The sequence below is a fragment of the Phyllobates terribilis genome, unplaced genomic scaffold, assembly GCF_046119375.1.
Source record: "Phyllobates terribilis strain yellow unplaced genomic scaffold, ASM4611937v1 Scaffold_2__4_contigs__length_985480577, whole genome shotgun sequence".
NCBI classification, from domain to species: Eukaryota; Metazoa; Chordata; class Amphibia; order Anura; family Dendrobatidae; genus Phyllobates; species Phyllobates terribilis.
Window position 1 is genome coordinate 83,068,861 of NW_027362762.1, and position 16,961 is coordinate 83,085,821.

Sequence of the window (16,961 nt, forward strand, 5' to 3'; positions counted from 1 at the left end):
TTCTATAGAAATGTTGTTGAAGGACCTGAAGCGAACAGTTCATGGGAGAAACCCCACCATCATCATAACGTTGAAGCTGTTTTGTAGGGAGGATTGGGCTAGAATTCCTATAAGCCGATGTGAAGGTTTATAAACATTAACCAGAAGCCTTTAGAAACCGTGTCTGCTGCACCGAGTGTGTACTGAGGCATACTTTTATTTTTACTATGTAGCAAATTAAAATTCAAGTATTAAAACGTGATACATTGATCATTTGGTGAAGTTTGTTGTAACATCTCTCTTTTTTACATCACTGAAAACAGACACGCACAAAACTGTGTTCAGCCCATCATATGTTCACTGCGGTCAGGATTTACATCACTTTTCTTTTTTTTGTCTTGTGGTATCGGTTGTAGTTATCTGTGCCAAATTTTTCAAAATAGCGCAAGTAGTTCATGAATTTTGCATTAAATATAAAAATGTTCTTTATTTCTTTTACCTTTTTTTGCACCCTTTTAAGCAAAAAATCTTATGTTCTGCTAAAATGTTACAAAATTTGTGCAAAAATTTCAAGTATAGAAGAAAAATCACTCCCGGGCGTAACTGGAGTACACTTGTACGAACATTTTGCAAGTTTGTAAAAAGGCATAATTGATGAATTGGCTGGAAACATCGGGAAAACAAAAAAACATGCTCAAAAAAATCAGGGGAACAAACATAAAACAGTGTTAAAAAAGGAGCAAATTAAAACAAGAATTTGACGCCAATCAAAAACAAGATAAAAACACCAAAAACTACACAACAAAAGTAGCGCAAATGCAATAATGAATCAGGTCCTTTGTCTGCATTGCTGATGTTGAAACTGTAATATTAGAATTTTATTTCTATAGACTGTAATATTTACATTTTTTATTTCAAATTTGTGTTGTTTTTTTATGAACAGAATAAACCCAATAATATATATAAAAATATCTTTAAAGAGGAGTTGTCAAAACTCTACAGTTTTTGCTTTTTTTTTATTACTGCTGTTCCCCTAAGTATCGCGGTGTTTTTCTTTGTGTTTTTTTTATAACAATCCACCATATGGATCCAGACATACGGGCCTCTTTTTTTCGTGCTAATTTTTATGGTCTTTATAAGGGGTGTAGTTCACAGGATCCTCAGGGGTGTGTCTTTAGGCTGTGCTTCATAATTACCTTCTGAGCAAAGGCTTCCTAGATAAGGATCATAAACATTAGCATTAAATTAAAAGGCCAATACCTCTGGAACCATATGGCGGATTTAAAACTCAGGGGAGCAGCGGGAATAAAATATGATCAAAAACTGGAAACTTTTGACAGTAACCATTGTTTCTTTTTTCATTAATCAATACTCCTATGTAAAATAAATACTTTGTGATATATTTTGTTAGCGAAATCCACTTCTTTCTCCTCCTGGACTGATCTTTCATTCTTAAAATTCTCAATTCACTGGTAAAATTTTTCTTTTCAGTGAGAATAGATTTTCCCATTACTGAGATAGGAGATGACAGTTGGTGCTCAGAAAAGTTCCATAGAGAACTGTAACTGTTGTTTTAGTAGCACATTTTGCAGAATGTCTGTCTCCGCCTCTAGCTCCTCCCTCCTCCATAGAATTTAAAAAGCACCAACTGCCATCTCCTATCAGTAGTGAGAAATCTGTCTTCACTGAATTTTAGCCTTGAGTTGAGAGTGAAAGATCAGTCCAGGAGGAGAAAGAAGCAGATTCCTCTGATAATATTTATTACAAAGTTGCTTATTTCCATGTGTACTATTGTTTTATTAAATAAAAATTACTCTCTATCAATTTTGGAAAACCAGATGTATTTGCACCTCTGTATCCATGAATTGCAGTATGTCTTTCAGTCCATGGGAGATTGAATAATTAATGACTTGCTCTGGAACTGCAAACCATAGGACAGGAAAATTCCATGATATGTCAGGACCAATGTAGTTCACTGTGCTGATGAACTCACCAGTTTGGGAAATATAACACATAGCATCATTTTCCACAGCCAGCCACCTAATTTGTAGAAGAAGAGGTCATGAATCAGTCAGAGCTCCTGTAAAGTTCACGCAGTGCTGCGTCCTAGAGCAGTCAATCTCCATGTCTGCATCTTATGATTTAACTGCTAATTAGTACATTGATTTAATGTGTAATTATTATTATTATTGCTGTTATATAAACTAGTATTTCATATTCACATGCAAAACTTGCTAAGAGGCAAAATTGCATCATCACCTTCCAGTCAACGGTAGGGTTCAGCTAGAAGTCTACTTGGAAGAGTGCAGAACTCAAATCCTATCTGTAATAATACAACAAAACGGATGTTGCTGCAGCTTCTCTCTCTCAATATGACCTGATTTCACCATGCGTTTATGGCCAGCTGTCCATGAAGAATAAGGGATACGAACCTTTCTTATCAAATTGCCATAAATATGTGAAACGAGAATGTTGGCCACCAACATTTATCAACAATTGGCTACAACAGTGTTTGACTGTTTCAGTCACTTCTATAGAAGAAGGAGCTGCAGCTTCTCTCTCGCTCTGCAAGGGCATTGTTAGCAATCAGCTTGAGGCAGGAAGAATCCATTGTACAGAGCTAGGGATGGCGAGCCGAATCTTTGCCTTGAGTTCACCCATACACTTATATACTTGTAAGAAATATTTTTGTCCTTCCCTCCCCCCCAAACCTAAGTGTTATCTACAGTAAAAAGACTAGGAGGAGAGGGATGCTACTGCAGCTTCTTTCTCTCTATGCCCTGAAGTCACCTTGCGTTTGTGGATAGATGTCCATGAGGAATGGTGGATGGGTACCTTTAAGTCACTCGTAAAGAGGAAGGAAGGGGATGCAGCTGCGGCAACCTGCCCCAAATATTCATCTATTTGTTTATAAATGTTAGATCGGTGGATCACTGAGACCCCTAGAAAGTGCTTGGCTGTTTCAGTCACTGCTGTAAAGCAGCTGCAGCTTCTCTCATTGTGCAAGAGCATAGCGAATGGTAAACTATAGAGGAAAATAAGCCAATCTACATTCATCACCTATTCACTAGGATAGTGTTTGGCTGTTTCAGTCATTCTTGTAGAGGGAGGAGGAGGATGCAGCTGTAATTTATCTTTCTTTCTCTCTATTTCTGTTTCTCTTTCTTTCTCTCTTTCTCTCACTTTCTTTCTCTCTTTCTTTTTCCCTTGCTTTCTGTGTCTTCTTTCTCTTTTTCTGTCTTTTCTCTCTTTCTCTCACTTTCTTTCTCTCTTTCTTTTTCCCTTGCTTTCTGTGTCTTCTTTCTCTTTTTCTCTCTCTTCTCTCTTTCTCTGTCTTTCTTTCTCACTCTCTTTCTTTTTCTTTTTCTCTCACTTTCTATCTTTTTTTTTTTTCTTTCTTTCCTTCTTTCTCCATAGTTAGTGGTAAGTTTGAGGGGAGATGAAGCTATTGTACAGAACTAGGGGCAGTGAAATGAGTCTTTGCCTTGAGGTCACGAAATATTTTTAGCCAACTAGCCTCCAGGAATGAGGGCTGGGCTGGGCACCTTAGTTGTCAAATTTAACATGCAATAAATTTGCTTAAAGAGAAGTCCTTGGCTCGAGGAAAAGGGGGATGCAGCTGATAGTCTCTCTTCATAGTTAATGGTAAACTTTAGGGGAAAAGAATCCATTCTACAGAGTTATGGATACTGAGCCGATCTTTTGCCTTTATGGCCACTCAGTCTCCGGGATTGGGGGCTGGACATATTCATCATCAGTTTAATATGCTATCACTATGTGAATTAGGTAAGTGTTCCACAAACTGTTATCCACTGGATAAGTGAAAAATGTTAGTCAGTAGTAGTCTGACCAGTCCACCTTGGCCACTCTAAGAGAGTTCGAAAGGAGTGTCAGCGAGCATGTGCAACCACCACTACTCCTTGCCAACTCTTCCGTGCTGCACTTGTGTAGCTGGGGGGACCAGGCTCCCCTGCTCTAGTAATCAGTGGGGGTGATATCAGTCAGATCCTCAATAGTCTACCTTTTTATTCCTTATTCACTGGATAGGTGATAAATATTAGTTTCCGGAACACCACTTCTTTGCCACCACCCCTGGTGCCTCTCACAGTATTTCTTAAATATCCTTTAGCTACTTGACTGTTTCAGTCCTATTGCAATCCTCTTGTATCCCTTTGTGTAGCACGGTCTCGTTATTAAAGTTGTGGTTTCTACTTTTTTTAAGGACCAGCAGTGTAACTCTACAACTCTTGGCAGCAACTCAAGCTCCGCTTCTTGTTCAAGTCCAAATGGCTACAACACCCAGCAAGCGTTATTAACCCAGCAAATGATGGAGAAGACAAGCATCATCCAGAGACAGATGCAGCAGATGTTACCCGGAACGGTAATCAGCCGGTCCTTTACTCAAAAATAAAAGGGATTTCATCAATAAGACCATTTCTTATTTAACGCAGTATCTGCAGAATGACTATTGCTCTGGTAGACCTGTTCTGTCCATGCATCACATGCTTACCCATTTGTATGGATGACTCAGCTTGTTTCTCTCCCAGCTATTACTCAATGCAGTCTCCATTCAGAGAGAGACCCTTGCATAAATCTCTCCCAGCTATAGCTCACATTTTGGCTGGTCACTCACCAGCAGCACACTCGACTTTGATCAACATCCAGCAGACTGATACCCCCTAGTGAACACAGGCCCTGGTTCTTAGTCAAAGCTAGTCAAGTGCATCCAATCAAGACCTGCAGTGCTAGGATTTAACCCAAGTCCTGTCTGACTTTGCTACACTCTTTTTAAAGAATATGGATAATTGTCATATGTTTTTCTTTTACTGAACTACATATATTTTGACCTAAAAATCATTTTTGCACTTGGATTTTACTAAAAAGTTTTCACCGTTTTGCTTTTACAAGCTTTTTATTTCATGCGTATTGTTGGCTGCAGAATGACTTATCTGAGTGTCCATCAAGCAGATGTGCTCTCCTGAGCAGTGTGTTACTCTTATATTTATCTTTTCCTACTCCTCTCACCTAAGACATGACCACATCAAAGTTCAACTCAATTTTGATGTGGTCCGTGGTCCTAAATGAGCACAGAGGAGTTCAGAAAAAAAACAAAACAGATAAAAGTTACAAAATCTCCCACTGATGGATTCTCAGCGTCATTCTGCAGCCAGCAATGTACAGGGAAACAAAGAGCCTGGAAAAGCCAAATGGACGCAATCATTTTTAATGAACCCATTTGCAGGAATGATTTTTAGCTGAGATTACAAGAAACTAAAATTGCCTCAAAGGGGCTTTAACTATAGATGAGCAAATCAAATTTTCTCCAAATTAAAAAAAATATATCTGAAATCAGATTTTACAGATACCTGAATTTTTTGCAATTTGATCAAGCAAGATGGCGGTAATTTTTATTTGATTATTTTAAGAGCTGAGAGTGGGTTAAAAAAACCCATTATACTTGCCTCATTCCTCATCTCTCCTGGCGTCACAGGTCCCCACCAAGTCTTCTGCTGGCATGCTCCCTCTCTCCGATTTCGGTCTTCTCTTCCAGCTTCACTTTTTTGCCATCTCATGATGTTGCTTGAGGTCTAGTGAACACCAGAGGCGCCGAAGTTTGAAAATGGAAAAGAACATCAGGGTCGAAGGGAAAGAGTGAGCAAGTGGAGGACTGTGTGGGAGTGGGAGCTGGGGAGCCAGGACAGGTGAGGGGTGACGTGAGTACTGTAGTGAGTATAATGTGTTTTTTATTTTTTTATCTACTCCATTTATTTTGCTCTGGGGTCTGGCGAGAACTCATAGCAAAATAATATATATTTTTGTTTTTACCGGAAATTAGATTTGCAGCAAATAAATTCAATACGCATAGAATTTCCGAGCCAAGTTAACGTGAATCTGACGAATTTGAATTTTGATATATAGCACAATGGTCAGAATAATACTTCCAGAAACTAGATATTTACCACACAAGCATAAGCTAAATCAGCTCAGCTTAGAAGGAAGGTACGGTGCCAATGAATTAAAATAAATATTTTTATTATTGCATATATATTAAAACAAAAAATATAAAACAATTAAAAAGCAGAGACCTTCAGGTTCCCTTAGCGTAAACACTTCATAGCCGTACAAATATTACACATAGCCCAATAAATAAATGGTAGTAACGGTTATACCTACGAATTCACCTTTTGTACATAATCAAGTGTAAGATAATAGATAGAGTTATACCCAATAAGAAAAAAACATTGATTATAAACCCAATAATAGAGTAATAGGATCAATTGTCCCCACAATAATTTGAAAAGTGCAAGTGCATATACAAAAAAGGGTAATTGTATTAAATCCCATGATCTTTGTGTGAAGAGGGGTTAATTACAAGGTAATCATCACAAAACCTATGTGGAAAAACACCCCTGCAAAACCCACAAAACAATTTCAAATCCCTTTATGTATAATGAGATACCAACTAGTATATCTGGGATGTTAGTGGAAATGTGCAGGAGATGTGCCCAGAATGGGTTGCAGACTCATACTTACATGTGGCTGAAGGTATACTAAGGAACCTGCCCCGACGACGCCGTTTCGCGAGTGCTTCTTCAATGGGGGCGTTGCTTTGATGGAGGAGATGTAAGATCCTAGAGAATGCCAAGAGTGTGCAAAGCAGTCATCAAAGCAAAAGGTGGCTACTTTGAAGAACCTAGAATATAAGACATATTTTCAGTTGTTTCACAGTTTTTTGTTAAGTATATAATTCCACATGTGTTAATTCATAGTTTTGATGCCTTCAGTGTGAATGTACAATTTTCATAGTCATGAAAATACAGAAATTTCTGTAAATGAGAAGGTGTGTCCAAACTTTTGGTCTGTACTGTATGTTAAAAAGTTGTTGTCCATCCCAGAAGTTGTTTATTTTTTCCACATTAGACTTTTTTTTTGAAAAATGTTGTAGGATTTTCATAGTTGATACTTGTACAACTTTTTTTTTCTTTTCCATTTGAAGGATAAGTGTAACAACCAAGAACAATTAAACAGACATTTGACAAGACCACCACCAGACTATAAGGATCAGCGGAGAAGCACGGTCGGCATTCAGCAGGCAAATCAGTTTGGCAGTAAGTATGAGCCAGTTTTTTACATCTAGGCTAAGGTGCCAAAAGGACTTTTGGTCATGTAAATAGTGATAGAAAAATTGTGGGTTACCGCAGCCATCGTGTGACCCAATTCTTTAAGTCAGAGTCTAGTTGGCCATGTAGAACCTCTACCTCTAAAGATGGCCAAACATTCTGATTTGGATCTGCCAGCCATCTTATGTGTATGGGGTCCTCTTATCCCTCAGTCTCCCAATCCTTTTATTCTTCAGACACCTCTGGAAGCAGATTTGTCCCCTCTCTCCATAGAGAACTCATGAACTTCTGGCCAAGGCGAGCAGTCACGTGCATGAGGGAGGCAAGAGAGACGGCTTTCAGCCGAACAAATTGTTTATACAGTAAAAGCCCCAACACAGTCCTCCTATATATACTATGAGCCCCCACATAGTCCCTTTATACAGTATGAGCACTCACACAGTCCCTTTATACAGTATGAGCCCTCACACAGTCCCTTTATACAGTATGTGCCCCCACACAGTCCCCCTATATACAGTATGAGCCTCCACATAGCCCCTTCATATACAGTATGAGATCCAACATAGTCCCTATATACAGTATGAGCCATCACACAATCATCCTATACACAGTATGAGACCCCATATGACCCACCTAAATACAGTATGAGCCCGCATATAGCCCACTATATACAGTATAAGCCCTCTCATAGCCTCCCTATATTCAGTATGAGCCCCCACACAGTCCCCCTATATACAGTATTAGCCCTCACACAGCCTCCCTGTATTCAATATAAAAAAAAACAAATAATAGTGATGCAATCGTGTCTGGTATCTGCATCACACACATTTATTGGTGGAAGAAGGAGCCGACGGCTCCATCCTCCACAATTGTATAGCAGTGAAATCAGAACATGGGCGAGGGAGAGCGGCCGCATGGTGCGGCCTGTGGGCCAGTGTTTTCAGCTCTTCGGCTGTCTTGGTCCAGGTCTGATCTATAACTTTAATATTTACTTTTACAACCAATTTTTGTTATTGTTACCATGCATCTAAAATGATAAATTAGGCGGCTATTCAAAAAGTGTTCATGAAAAAAAAAAAATCTGTGTCTAGTCTGAGCAGTACCCGACTGCCGGATCAGACTACACAGGTTTTGTTTGTAGTCTGTTACCATGGAGACAGATTGATCTGCATAGGAGCTGGAGCTACAAAACAATAGTAAACACGAAACAATGTTTTCTACTTTTTTTTTTTTTTTGAGATTTAAACTTGATACATTTCCAATGCATCGGAGCAATAAAAAAATAAGTTGTATTAATCAAACTAAAGAAGCGAACAAACTTCATCCCCTTCTTTATAACTTATTTTTAAAAAAATGTACATATGCTGAAAATGCATGTGGAAATGTATTTGTACATTTCAGACTACAGTGCTTACATACATAGCTTGGCACTTGTCAAAGCCAGATTCATCTCCTAGCCTTGGTGAGTTTCCAACCCAGACATATTTCGTCTTCAATTCTGTGTGGGTTGGGGGGATGGCAATGGACAATGATTGTGGGTGCTGAAAATTGGCTCCAAAAGTAGTTATCACCTTCTTAGATATTCTATTTATTTCCCGTTTCGAAGAGTTTTTCGTTGTGAACAAGCAGAACAATAGTGTGCCTCATTATGGCCTCATATATAGACATACGACCAGCACTAACAAGTGAAAAGTCTCAATTTTTTTTTTCTTTTTCCAGATCTCAGTGACATTTTTATTGGCTAGCTGCACATAGCTGTAATTTATTACCGTCTCGGACAGCCTTACTGAACTTGTTAAATCTGCTCTTGTCCCTGCTGCCAAAACAGAAGAGAGGAATCCTTGTAGAAACACGTTAGTAAATAAAAAGCTGAACATTCTGAATAAAATTAGCAATTCATCCAAGTCTCCTGACAGCTGGTCTTTTATCAGAATAGCTGCAAGAAATATGGTGGGCAATAATACACATCGAGGGTCTATGGGATTTAGAGAAAAGTTAATTTGCAAGACAAAAAAACAAGTAATGCTTGCTGGCAAACTGAGGTTAAGGGCCCATGCACATGGCGGAGCCCTGTGTACAGAACCCGTGCATGGAGCGACACATCCTCCTTGCACTGCCACATTCTAGGGCACAATACCTTCCTACATACAGAGTCCAAGGGAGCATGCCAAGATTATTTTTTCACAGAAACCATCAGAAAATTCCTCTGAAGGTGTCCCGTGGCATCTGGCGCTATGGCACTAGCAGGAGATCTTCTAAGTCCTATAAGTCACTCGGTGCAGCCTGCAGGGATCGGACTTCCATCACATTTCACAGATAGTCGATGAGATTGAGATTTGGGGAGTTTGGAGACAAATCATCACCTTGATCTCTTTTTCATGTTCCTCAAATCAATTTACAGTATGGCAGGCGGCATTATCCTCCTGAAAGAGGCCTCTACTATTGGGGAATACCAAGGTTTCCCAGCAGAACATTTCCCTGAGTACCACACTGCCTACTTTGGCTTCATTCTTGCATTAGTGCAGCCTTGTGCCACCGCTGCCTAGGAAAGCAACACTCCTGGCCACCCTGTAAGGGGCAAACAGAAATGTTATTTATCAGACCAGGCCACCTTCTTCTATTACGCCATAGTGTAGGCTGATTCTCACATGCCCCTTGTAGGCACTTTAGTAGGTGGCCTTGGGTCAGCATGGGCACCCTGAGCGCTCTGTAGCTTTGTAGCCCAATACACAATAATATTAACATTTTCAGAAATTTGTGCTACTGTAGCTCTTCTATGAATCAGACCAGACTGGCTAGCCTTAGCGTGCATTAGATAGGTCTTCTGTGAGATCAGACATGACTTGTTAGTCATCTCTACCCATATTAGCTAGCTCTTCTATGAGATCAGACATAAGGTTTTAGCCCTCGCTTCCGACATTAGTTAGCTCTTCTGTGAGATCAGAGCAGACTGGCTAGCTTCCTCTCCCTGCATTAGATACAGTAGTTCTTCTAAGTGATCAGTCCTGACTGGCTAATCTTTGTTCACCGCAATAGTTAGCTCTTCTGTGGGATCAGTCCAGATTGGCTAGGTTTCTCTCCCCGCATTAGTTAGCTCCTCTGTGGGATCAGTCCAGATTGGCTAGGTTTCTCTCCCCGCATTAGTTAGCTCCTCTGTGGGATCAGTCCAGATTGGCTAGGTTTCTCTCCCCGCATTAGTTAGCTCTTCTGTGGGATCAGTCCAGATTAGCTAGGTTTCTCTCCCCGCATTAGTTAGCTCCTCTGTGGGATCAGTCCAGATTGGCTAGGTTTCTCTCCCCGCATTAGTTAGCTCCTCTGTGGGATCAGTCCAGATTGGCTAGGTTTCTCTCCCCGCATTAGTTAGCTCTTCTGTGGGAGCAGACCAGACTGGCTAGGTTTCTCTCCCCGCATTAGTTAGCTCCTCTGTGGGATCAGTCCAGATTGGCTAGGTTTCTCTCCCCGCATTAGTTAGCTCCTCTGTGGGATCAGTCCAGATTGGCTAGGTTTCTCTCCCCGCATTAGTTAGCTCTTCTGTGGGAGCAGACCAGACTGGCTAGGTTTCTCTCCCCGCATTAGTTAGCTCCTCTGTGGGATCAGTCCAGATTGGCTAGGTTTCTCTCCCCGCATTAGTTAGCTCCTCTGTGGGATCAGTCCAGATTGGCTAGGTTTCTCTCCCCGCATTAGTTAGCTCTTCTGTGGGAGCAGACCAGACTGGCTAGGTTTCTCTCCCCGCATTAGTTAGCTCTTCTGTGGGATCAGTCCAGATTGGCTAGGTTTCTCTCCCCGCATTAGTTAGCTCCTCTGTGGGATCAGTCCAGATTGGCTAGGTTTCTCTCCCCGCATTAGTTAGCTCTTCTGTGGGAGCAGACCAGACTGGCTAGGTTTCTCTCCCCGCATTAGTTAGCTCCTCTGTGGGATCAGTCCAGATTGGCTAGGTTTCTCTCCCCGCATTAGTTAGCTCCTCTGTGGGATCAGTCCAGATTGGCTAGGTTTCTCTCCCCGCATTAGTTAGCTCTTCTGTGGGAGCAGACCAGACTGGCTAGGTTTCTCTCCCCGCATTAGTTAGCTCTTCTGTGGGATCAGTCCAGATTGGCTAGGTTTCTCTCCCCACATTAGTTAGCTCTTCTGTGGGACCAAACCAGACTGGCTAGGTTTCTCTCCCCGCATTAGTTAGCTCTTCTGTGGGACCAGACCAGACTGGCTAGGTTTCTCTCCCCGCATTAGTTAGCTCTTCTGTGGAACCAGACCAGACTGGCTAGGTTTCTCTCCCCGCATTAGTTAGCTCTTCTGTGGAACCAGACCAGACTGGCTAGGTTTCTGTCCCAGCATTAGTTAGTTTTTCTATTGGATCAGACCAAACTGGCTAGTCTTCGCTCCCCACAATAGTTGACTCTTCAGTAAGATCAGACCAGACTGGCTAGCCTTTGTTCCCCGCATCAGTTAGCTCCTCTGCGGGATTAGACCAGACTGGCTAGCTTTCGTTCCCCGCATTAGTTTGCTCATTTGTGGAATTGGATCAGACTAGCTAGCTTTGGCTTTACACATTAGTTATCTCTACTGTGTGATCAGACCAGAATGGTTACTCGTTGCTCCTCGCATTAGTTAGCACTTCAGTGAGATCAGACCAGATTGGCTAGTCTTCACTCCCTGCATTAGTTAGCTCTTCTGTGAGATCAGTCCAGGCTGGCTACCTTTCGTTCCTCACATTAGTTAGCTCGTTTGTGGGATCAGATGAGACTGGCTAGCTTTCACTACCCGCATTAATTATCTCACCTGTGGGATCAGACTAGAATGACTACCCGTCACTCCCCGCATCAGTTAGCTCTTCTGTGAGATCAGTCTAGACTGGCTAGCCTTCTCTAGTTAGCTCCTCCGTTGGATTACACCAGCCTGGCTAGGTTTCACTGCCTCTTGGGCTTTCAGTTTACCGGTGGTAATTCTATGGTCCACCATTGGTACTACAGTAAGTACTAACCACTGTTAACCGAAAACAGCACTCCACAAGACCTGAAATTTTGAAGAAGCTGTGACCCTATGGTCCAGCCATCACAATTTAGTTCTTGTCAAAGTAACTTAAATCCTTACGCTTGACCATTTTTTCTGCATCTATCATGTGATCTTCATCCCGCCACTTAACAGGTGCCATAGTCACGACATGATCAATGTTTTTCACTTATTCTTCAGATTTAATATTATGGCCGATAAGTGTTTATGTATTTTAGATGTTTTATATGTTTTTAAGTGATCTTCTATTTGCTTTAATTGCTATACTTTTTATTGTGCAGGTGGCTTGCTAGCAGTAGGTGTCAATCCAGACCCTACTCTCCCAAATTCACCTTCAGCGAATATGGCACCCCAGAATCAGACTCATTCTTCAACAAACCATGGATCTAGAATGCCTCCTCTTCAGGGAAGTCCAAACTTATATGGGAATGTATCATGTCCACAGCAATCTCTGTATAATGGTCTAAGTCACACCAGCCCAAACCAGATGGGAACAACCCAGAATGGCAATGTTGTGCCTCGTCAACCAGCAGTTACATCCGGGACAAATATGTCACCTTTTGGTACGCAATCTGGAAATAATGGCCCAACATTTAGACCAAATGGACCAAGTGCAGCAGTACAAAGAGCTCAAAATGTCATCAATAATTCATCTCCGACCCAGAAATGGATGAGTTCAGAAGTAAAAAGGCAGGATATAGTGGGCTATGCCAACACCAACCAATATTCTAACCAATCCGTTCAAGGCATGATCAGTCAACAGCAATTCCCTCAACGTGCTCTATCGATGGCCAACCAAGTCAACCCCGGAGTACAAATGACTCCTTTAAATACAATGGCACCATCCAACAGTGGGCAAAGTATTGAACCACTACGGGGCTTTAATCACGGGCAATCTCCATTGAGATCACAGATGTTACCAAGCATGAGCCAAGTTAGCGGAGGGTTGACCATATCACCCAACACATTTACTTCACCCAATCAAAGTTCTCGAGCGTTTTCACGAAGCGACTCTAGCAGTGACTTGAGTTCATTTGATTTCCTTTCTCAAAATGGTGGACTGGGTTCATCTCCAAACGGTGACTCCGACTTCATTGATGCGTTACTGAAAACTGGCCACATCAATGATGACTGGATGAAGGATATTAATTTGGATGAGATCTTTAAAGGCCATTCTTGAAACCCTGATCCTGATGGCAATAAAAGACTATTTTATAGTTTTGTTTTTTTTTCCAAATGTATCCAAAAACCCTACAGTCACCAGATTTTAAAGGCCAAGTTCCTCTTTTGGTCATCTCCAACCCTTTCCAAGTAACTTACTTATCAAGCCTGATTTATCCTGGCTCCAGCTGTGGACAGTGTATGCATCTTGACCAGACTCTCCGCTAATTATTTCGTTTTTGGACCTGGAAGACAAGAGGATGCTGCATTGTGTATATAGCACAGATTTCCTGTCCTAATACTCCCATGTGTATAGGTTTGAAGTTCGATAATACATTCTGCATTAGCATGTAACATTTTTGTACATATTTGTTTTTTACGTTACACTGCAGCATTTTTGCCTCTTCTTGTATTTCTAGCCAATAATCTGTCCTAAATTTTTGGCTAGAGGGTAAAAATATAAGGATGTTATCTAAGAATATTTTTTATGGCTTATGTAAGGGGTTGATATTTTGAAAGTGTGCCCATTCTGGGTTTTACTAATTCATTTGTATTTTTTTTTTTTTTTTTTTTTTTTAGAACTAACTCCCCACAGTATCCGGGGGTGAAATTTGTCAAAATGGCTTGAAGTTCACGACATCTGGCTATGTTTTTGGCTCAGTTTAATGGAACATGTTAAAGGGGTTGACCATTACTTGGAGAACCCCTTAAATGACAAAGTCTTTTGAGTAAAATAAGAAAAGCCAATACTGACCTTCTACAGCGGCACAGTTCCATTGACACTGTTATATGTCATGTGAGTGCTGCAGGCAATCAACGCCTCTGACGGAATATTAATGAGCAGCATCCAATCAGAGACTGCTGATTGACTGCAGTACTCTTGACATAATCGTGCTATGCAAGCACCAGGAGAGCCGGTGCTGACATAGCCTGTGCAGAGCCGGGAGGCCGGTGAATACAATATTTTCTTATTTTACTCTGGCATTTAAGAACGGGTTGTCCAAGTAGTGAGCAAACCCTCTAAGGCTGCGTGCTCACTATGCGTTTTTCAAGCGTTTTTGATGCGGAATTTCCGCCGCGTAAGCGCTTGGTAATCCATGCCCCATGAAAATCTGCATGTTCTGTGCCCATGCTGCGGAATTTCCGCAGCGGATTTTCCTTGCAGAAAAATCCGCAGCATGTCCATTATTTGTGCGTTTCCACATGCGGATTTGAGGTCACAATGCATTTGAAAAACGCAAGTCAAATACCGCATACTTCCATATGTAAAGACACGCTGGCAGGTTTCCTTTAATGTACCTGCGTTGTATTGTCATTTTCCTTGTACTAACTTGTAGCTTGTACTAAGCTTTGTCCCCTTAGGAGGCTCCATTGCAGATCTGCCAAAATTACTCAACAACATAGTGCAGCACAGAGAGGTAGATATTCCTATATCAGATTCCTGTACAGAGCCAGGTGTGAAGACTCCACCAGCAGAATAGTGAGTGCAGCTCTGTAGTATAATACAGGATGTAACTTAGGATCAGTAATGTTATGTATGTACACAGTAACAGCAGAATAGTGAGTGCAGCTCTGGAGTATAATACAGGATATAACCCAGGATTAGTGCAGTATCAGTAATGTAATATATATACAGTGCCTACAAGTAGTATTCAACCCCCTGCAGATTTAGCTGGTTGACACATGCGGAATTAACTTGGCATTGTGACATTTGTACTGTAGATCAGCCTGGAAGTGGGAAATGCACTGCAGCAAATTTTTTTTTTTTTTTTTTTTTAAACGTAAAAAGTTAATTCAGAGTGTCATTTATTATTCAACCCCTCAAACCACAAGAATTCTGTTTGGTCCCCCTAAAGTATTAAGAAGTAGTTCAGGCACCAAGAATAATGAGCTTCACATGTGTGGATTAAAGATCTCTTTTGCCAGCCTTTTCTGACTATTTAAGACCCTCCCCAAACTTGTGAACAGCACTCAGACATGGTCAACATGGGAAAGACAAAGGAGCATTCCAAGGCCATCAGAGACAAGATCGTGGAGGGTCACAAGGCTGGCAAGGGGTACAAAACCCTTTCCAAGGAGTTGGGCCTACCTGTCTCCACTGTTGGGAGCATCATCCGTAAGTGGAAGGCTTATGGAACTACTGTTAGCCTTCCACGGCCAGGACAGCCTTTGAAAGTGTCCTCCCGTGCCGAGGCCAGGCTTGTCCGAAGAGTCAAGGCTAACCCAAGGACAACAAGGAAGGAGCTCCGGGAAGATCTCATGGCAGTGGGGACATTGGTTTCAGTCAATACCATAAGTAACGTACTCCACCGCAATGGTCTCCGTTCCAGACGAGCCCGTAAGGTACCTTTACTTTCAAAGCGTCATGTCAAGGCTCGTCTACAGTTTGCTCATGATCACTTGGAGGACTCTGAGACAGACTGGTTCAAGGTTCTATGGTCTGATGAGACCAAGATCGAGATCTTTGGTGCCAACCACACACGTGACGTTTGGAGACTGGATGGCACTGCATACGACCCCAAGAATACCATCCCTACAGTCAAGCATGGTGGTGGCAGCATCATGCTGTGGGGCTGTTTCTCTGCCAAGGGGCCTGGCCATCTGGTCCGCATCCATGGGAAGATGGATAGCACGGCCTACCTGGAGATTTTGGCCAAGAACCTCCGCTCCTCCATCAAGGATCTTAAGATGGGTCGTAATTTCATCTTCCAACAAGACAACGACCCAAAGCACACAGCCAAGAAAACCAAGGCCTGGTTCAATAGGGAAAAAGTCAAGGTGTTGGAGTGGCCTAGTCAGTCTCCTGACCTTAACCCAATTGAAAACTTGTGGAAGGAGCTCAAGAATAAAGTCCACATGAGACACCCAAAGAACCTAGATAACTTGGAGAAGATCTGCATGGAGGAGTGGGCCAAGATAACTCCACAGACCTGTGCCGGCCTGATCAGGTCTTATAAAAGACGATTATTAGCTGTAATTGCAAACAAGGGTTATTCCACAAAATATTAAACATAGGGGTTGTATAATAATTGACCCACACTTTTATGTTTAAAATTTAACAAAATTCAACTGAGCAACATAACTTTTTGGTTTGTAAGATTTATGCTTCTGTTCATAAAACCTACTCTCGTTTGCAGTTTGAAGGCTCTAACTTATTTGCATCTTATCAAACCAGCTAAATCTGCAGAGGGTTGAATACTACTTGTAGGCACTGTACATAGTGACTGCACCAGCAGAATAGTGAGTGCAGCTCTGGAGTATAATACAGGATGTAACTCAGGATCAGTAATGTAATGTATGTACACAGTGACTGCACCAGCAGAATAGTGAGTGCTGCTGTGGAGTATAATACAGGATGTAACTCAGGATCGGTAATGTAATGTATGTACACAGTGACTGCACCAGCAGAATAGTGAGTGCAGCTCTGGGGTATAACAGATCAATGTCGGCTAATTCTGATGGTAATTTAACAAAACATGGACATTCCCTCTAAGACAGATAGTTAAATCAATTATCATTTTACTAGCTAAAAATTGTAAAAACAAAAGCTAAATAAAGATACAGGATCAGTCCTCTAAAGTTACTTCAACCTTTCAGGGAGTCTGTTTTCCCCCAAAGTGCAAATTTAACTGCTTACACATTTATACAGGGGTTGTAGGCCCAATATAAATCATACCAATCATATACATTTTATCA

General features: G+C 41.4%; 1 protein-coding gene across 1 annotated transcript in view; it reads left to right on the forward strand.

The window, feature by feature from the left end:
* Positions 1–15,599, forward strand: part of MAML2 (mastermind like transcriptional coactivator 2) — a 202,271-nt gene extending 186,672 nt beyond the window's left edge. Inside the window, exons 4-6 of the mRNA XM_073662160.1 lie at positions 4,202–4,360; positions 6,977–7,088; positions 12,386–15,599. Coding sequence (XP_073518261.1) covers positions 4,202–4,360; positions 6,977–7,088; positions 12,386–13,284 — 1,170 coding nt within the window. The 3' untranslated portion in view covers positions 13,285–15,599. The remainder of the gene's footprint in view (positions 1–4,201; positions 4,361–6,976; positions 7,089–12,385) is intronic.
* Positions 15,600–16,961: the final 1,362 nt, after the last annotated feature.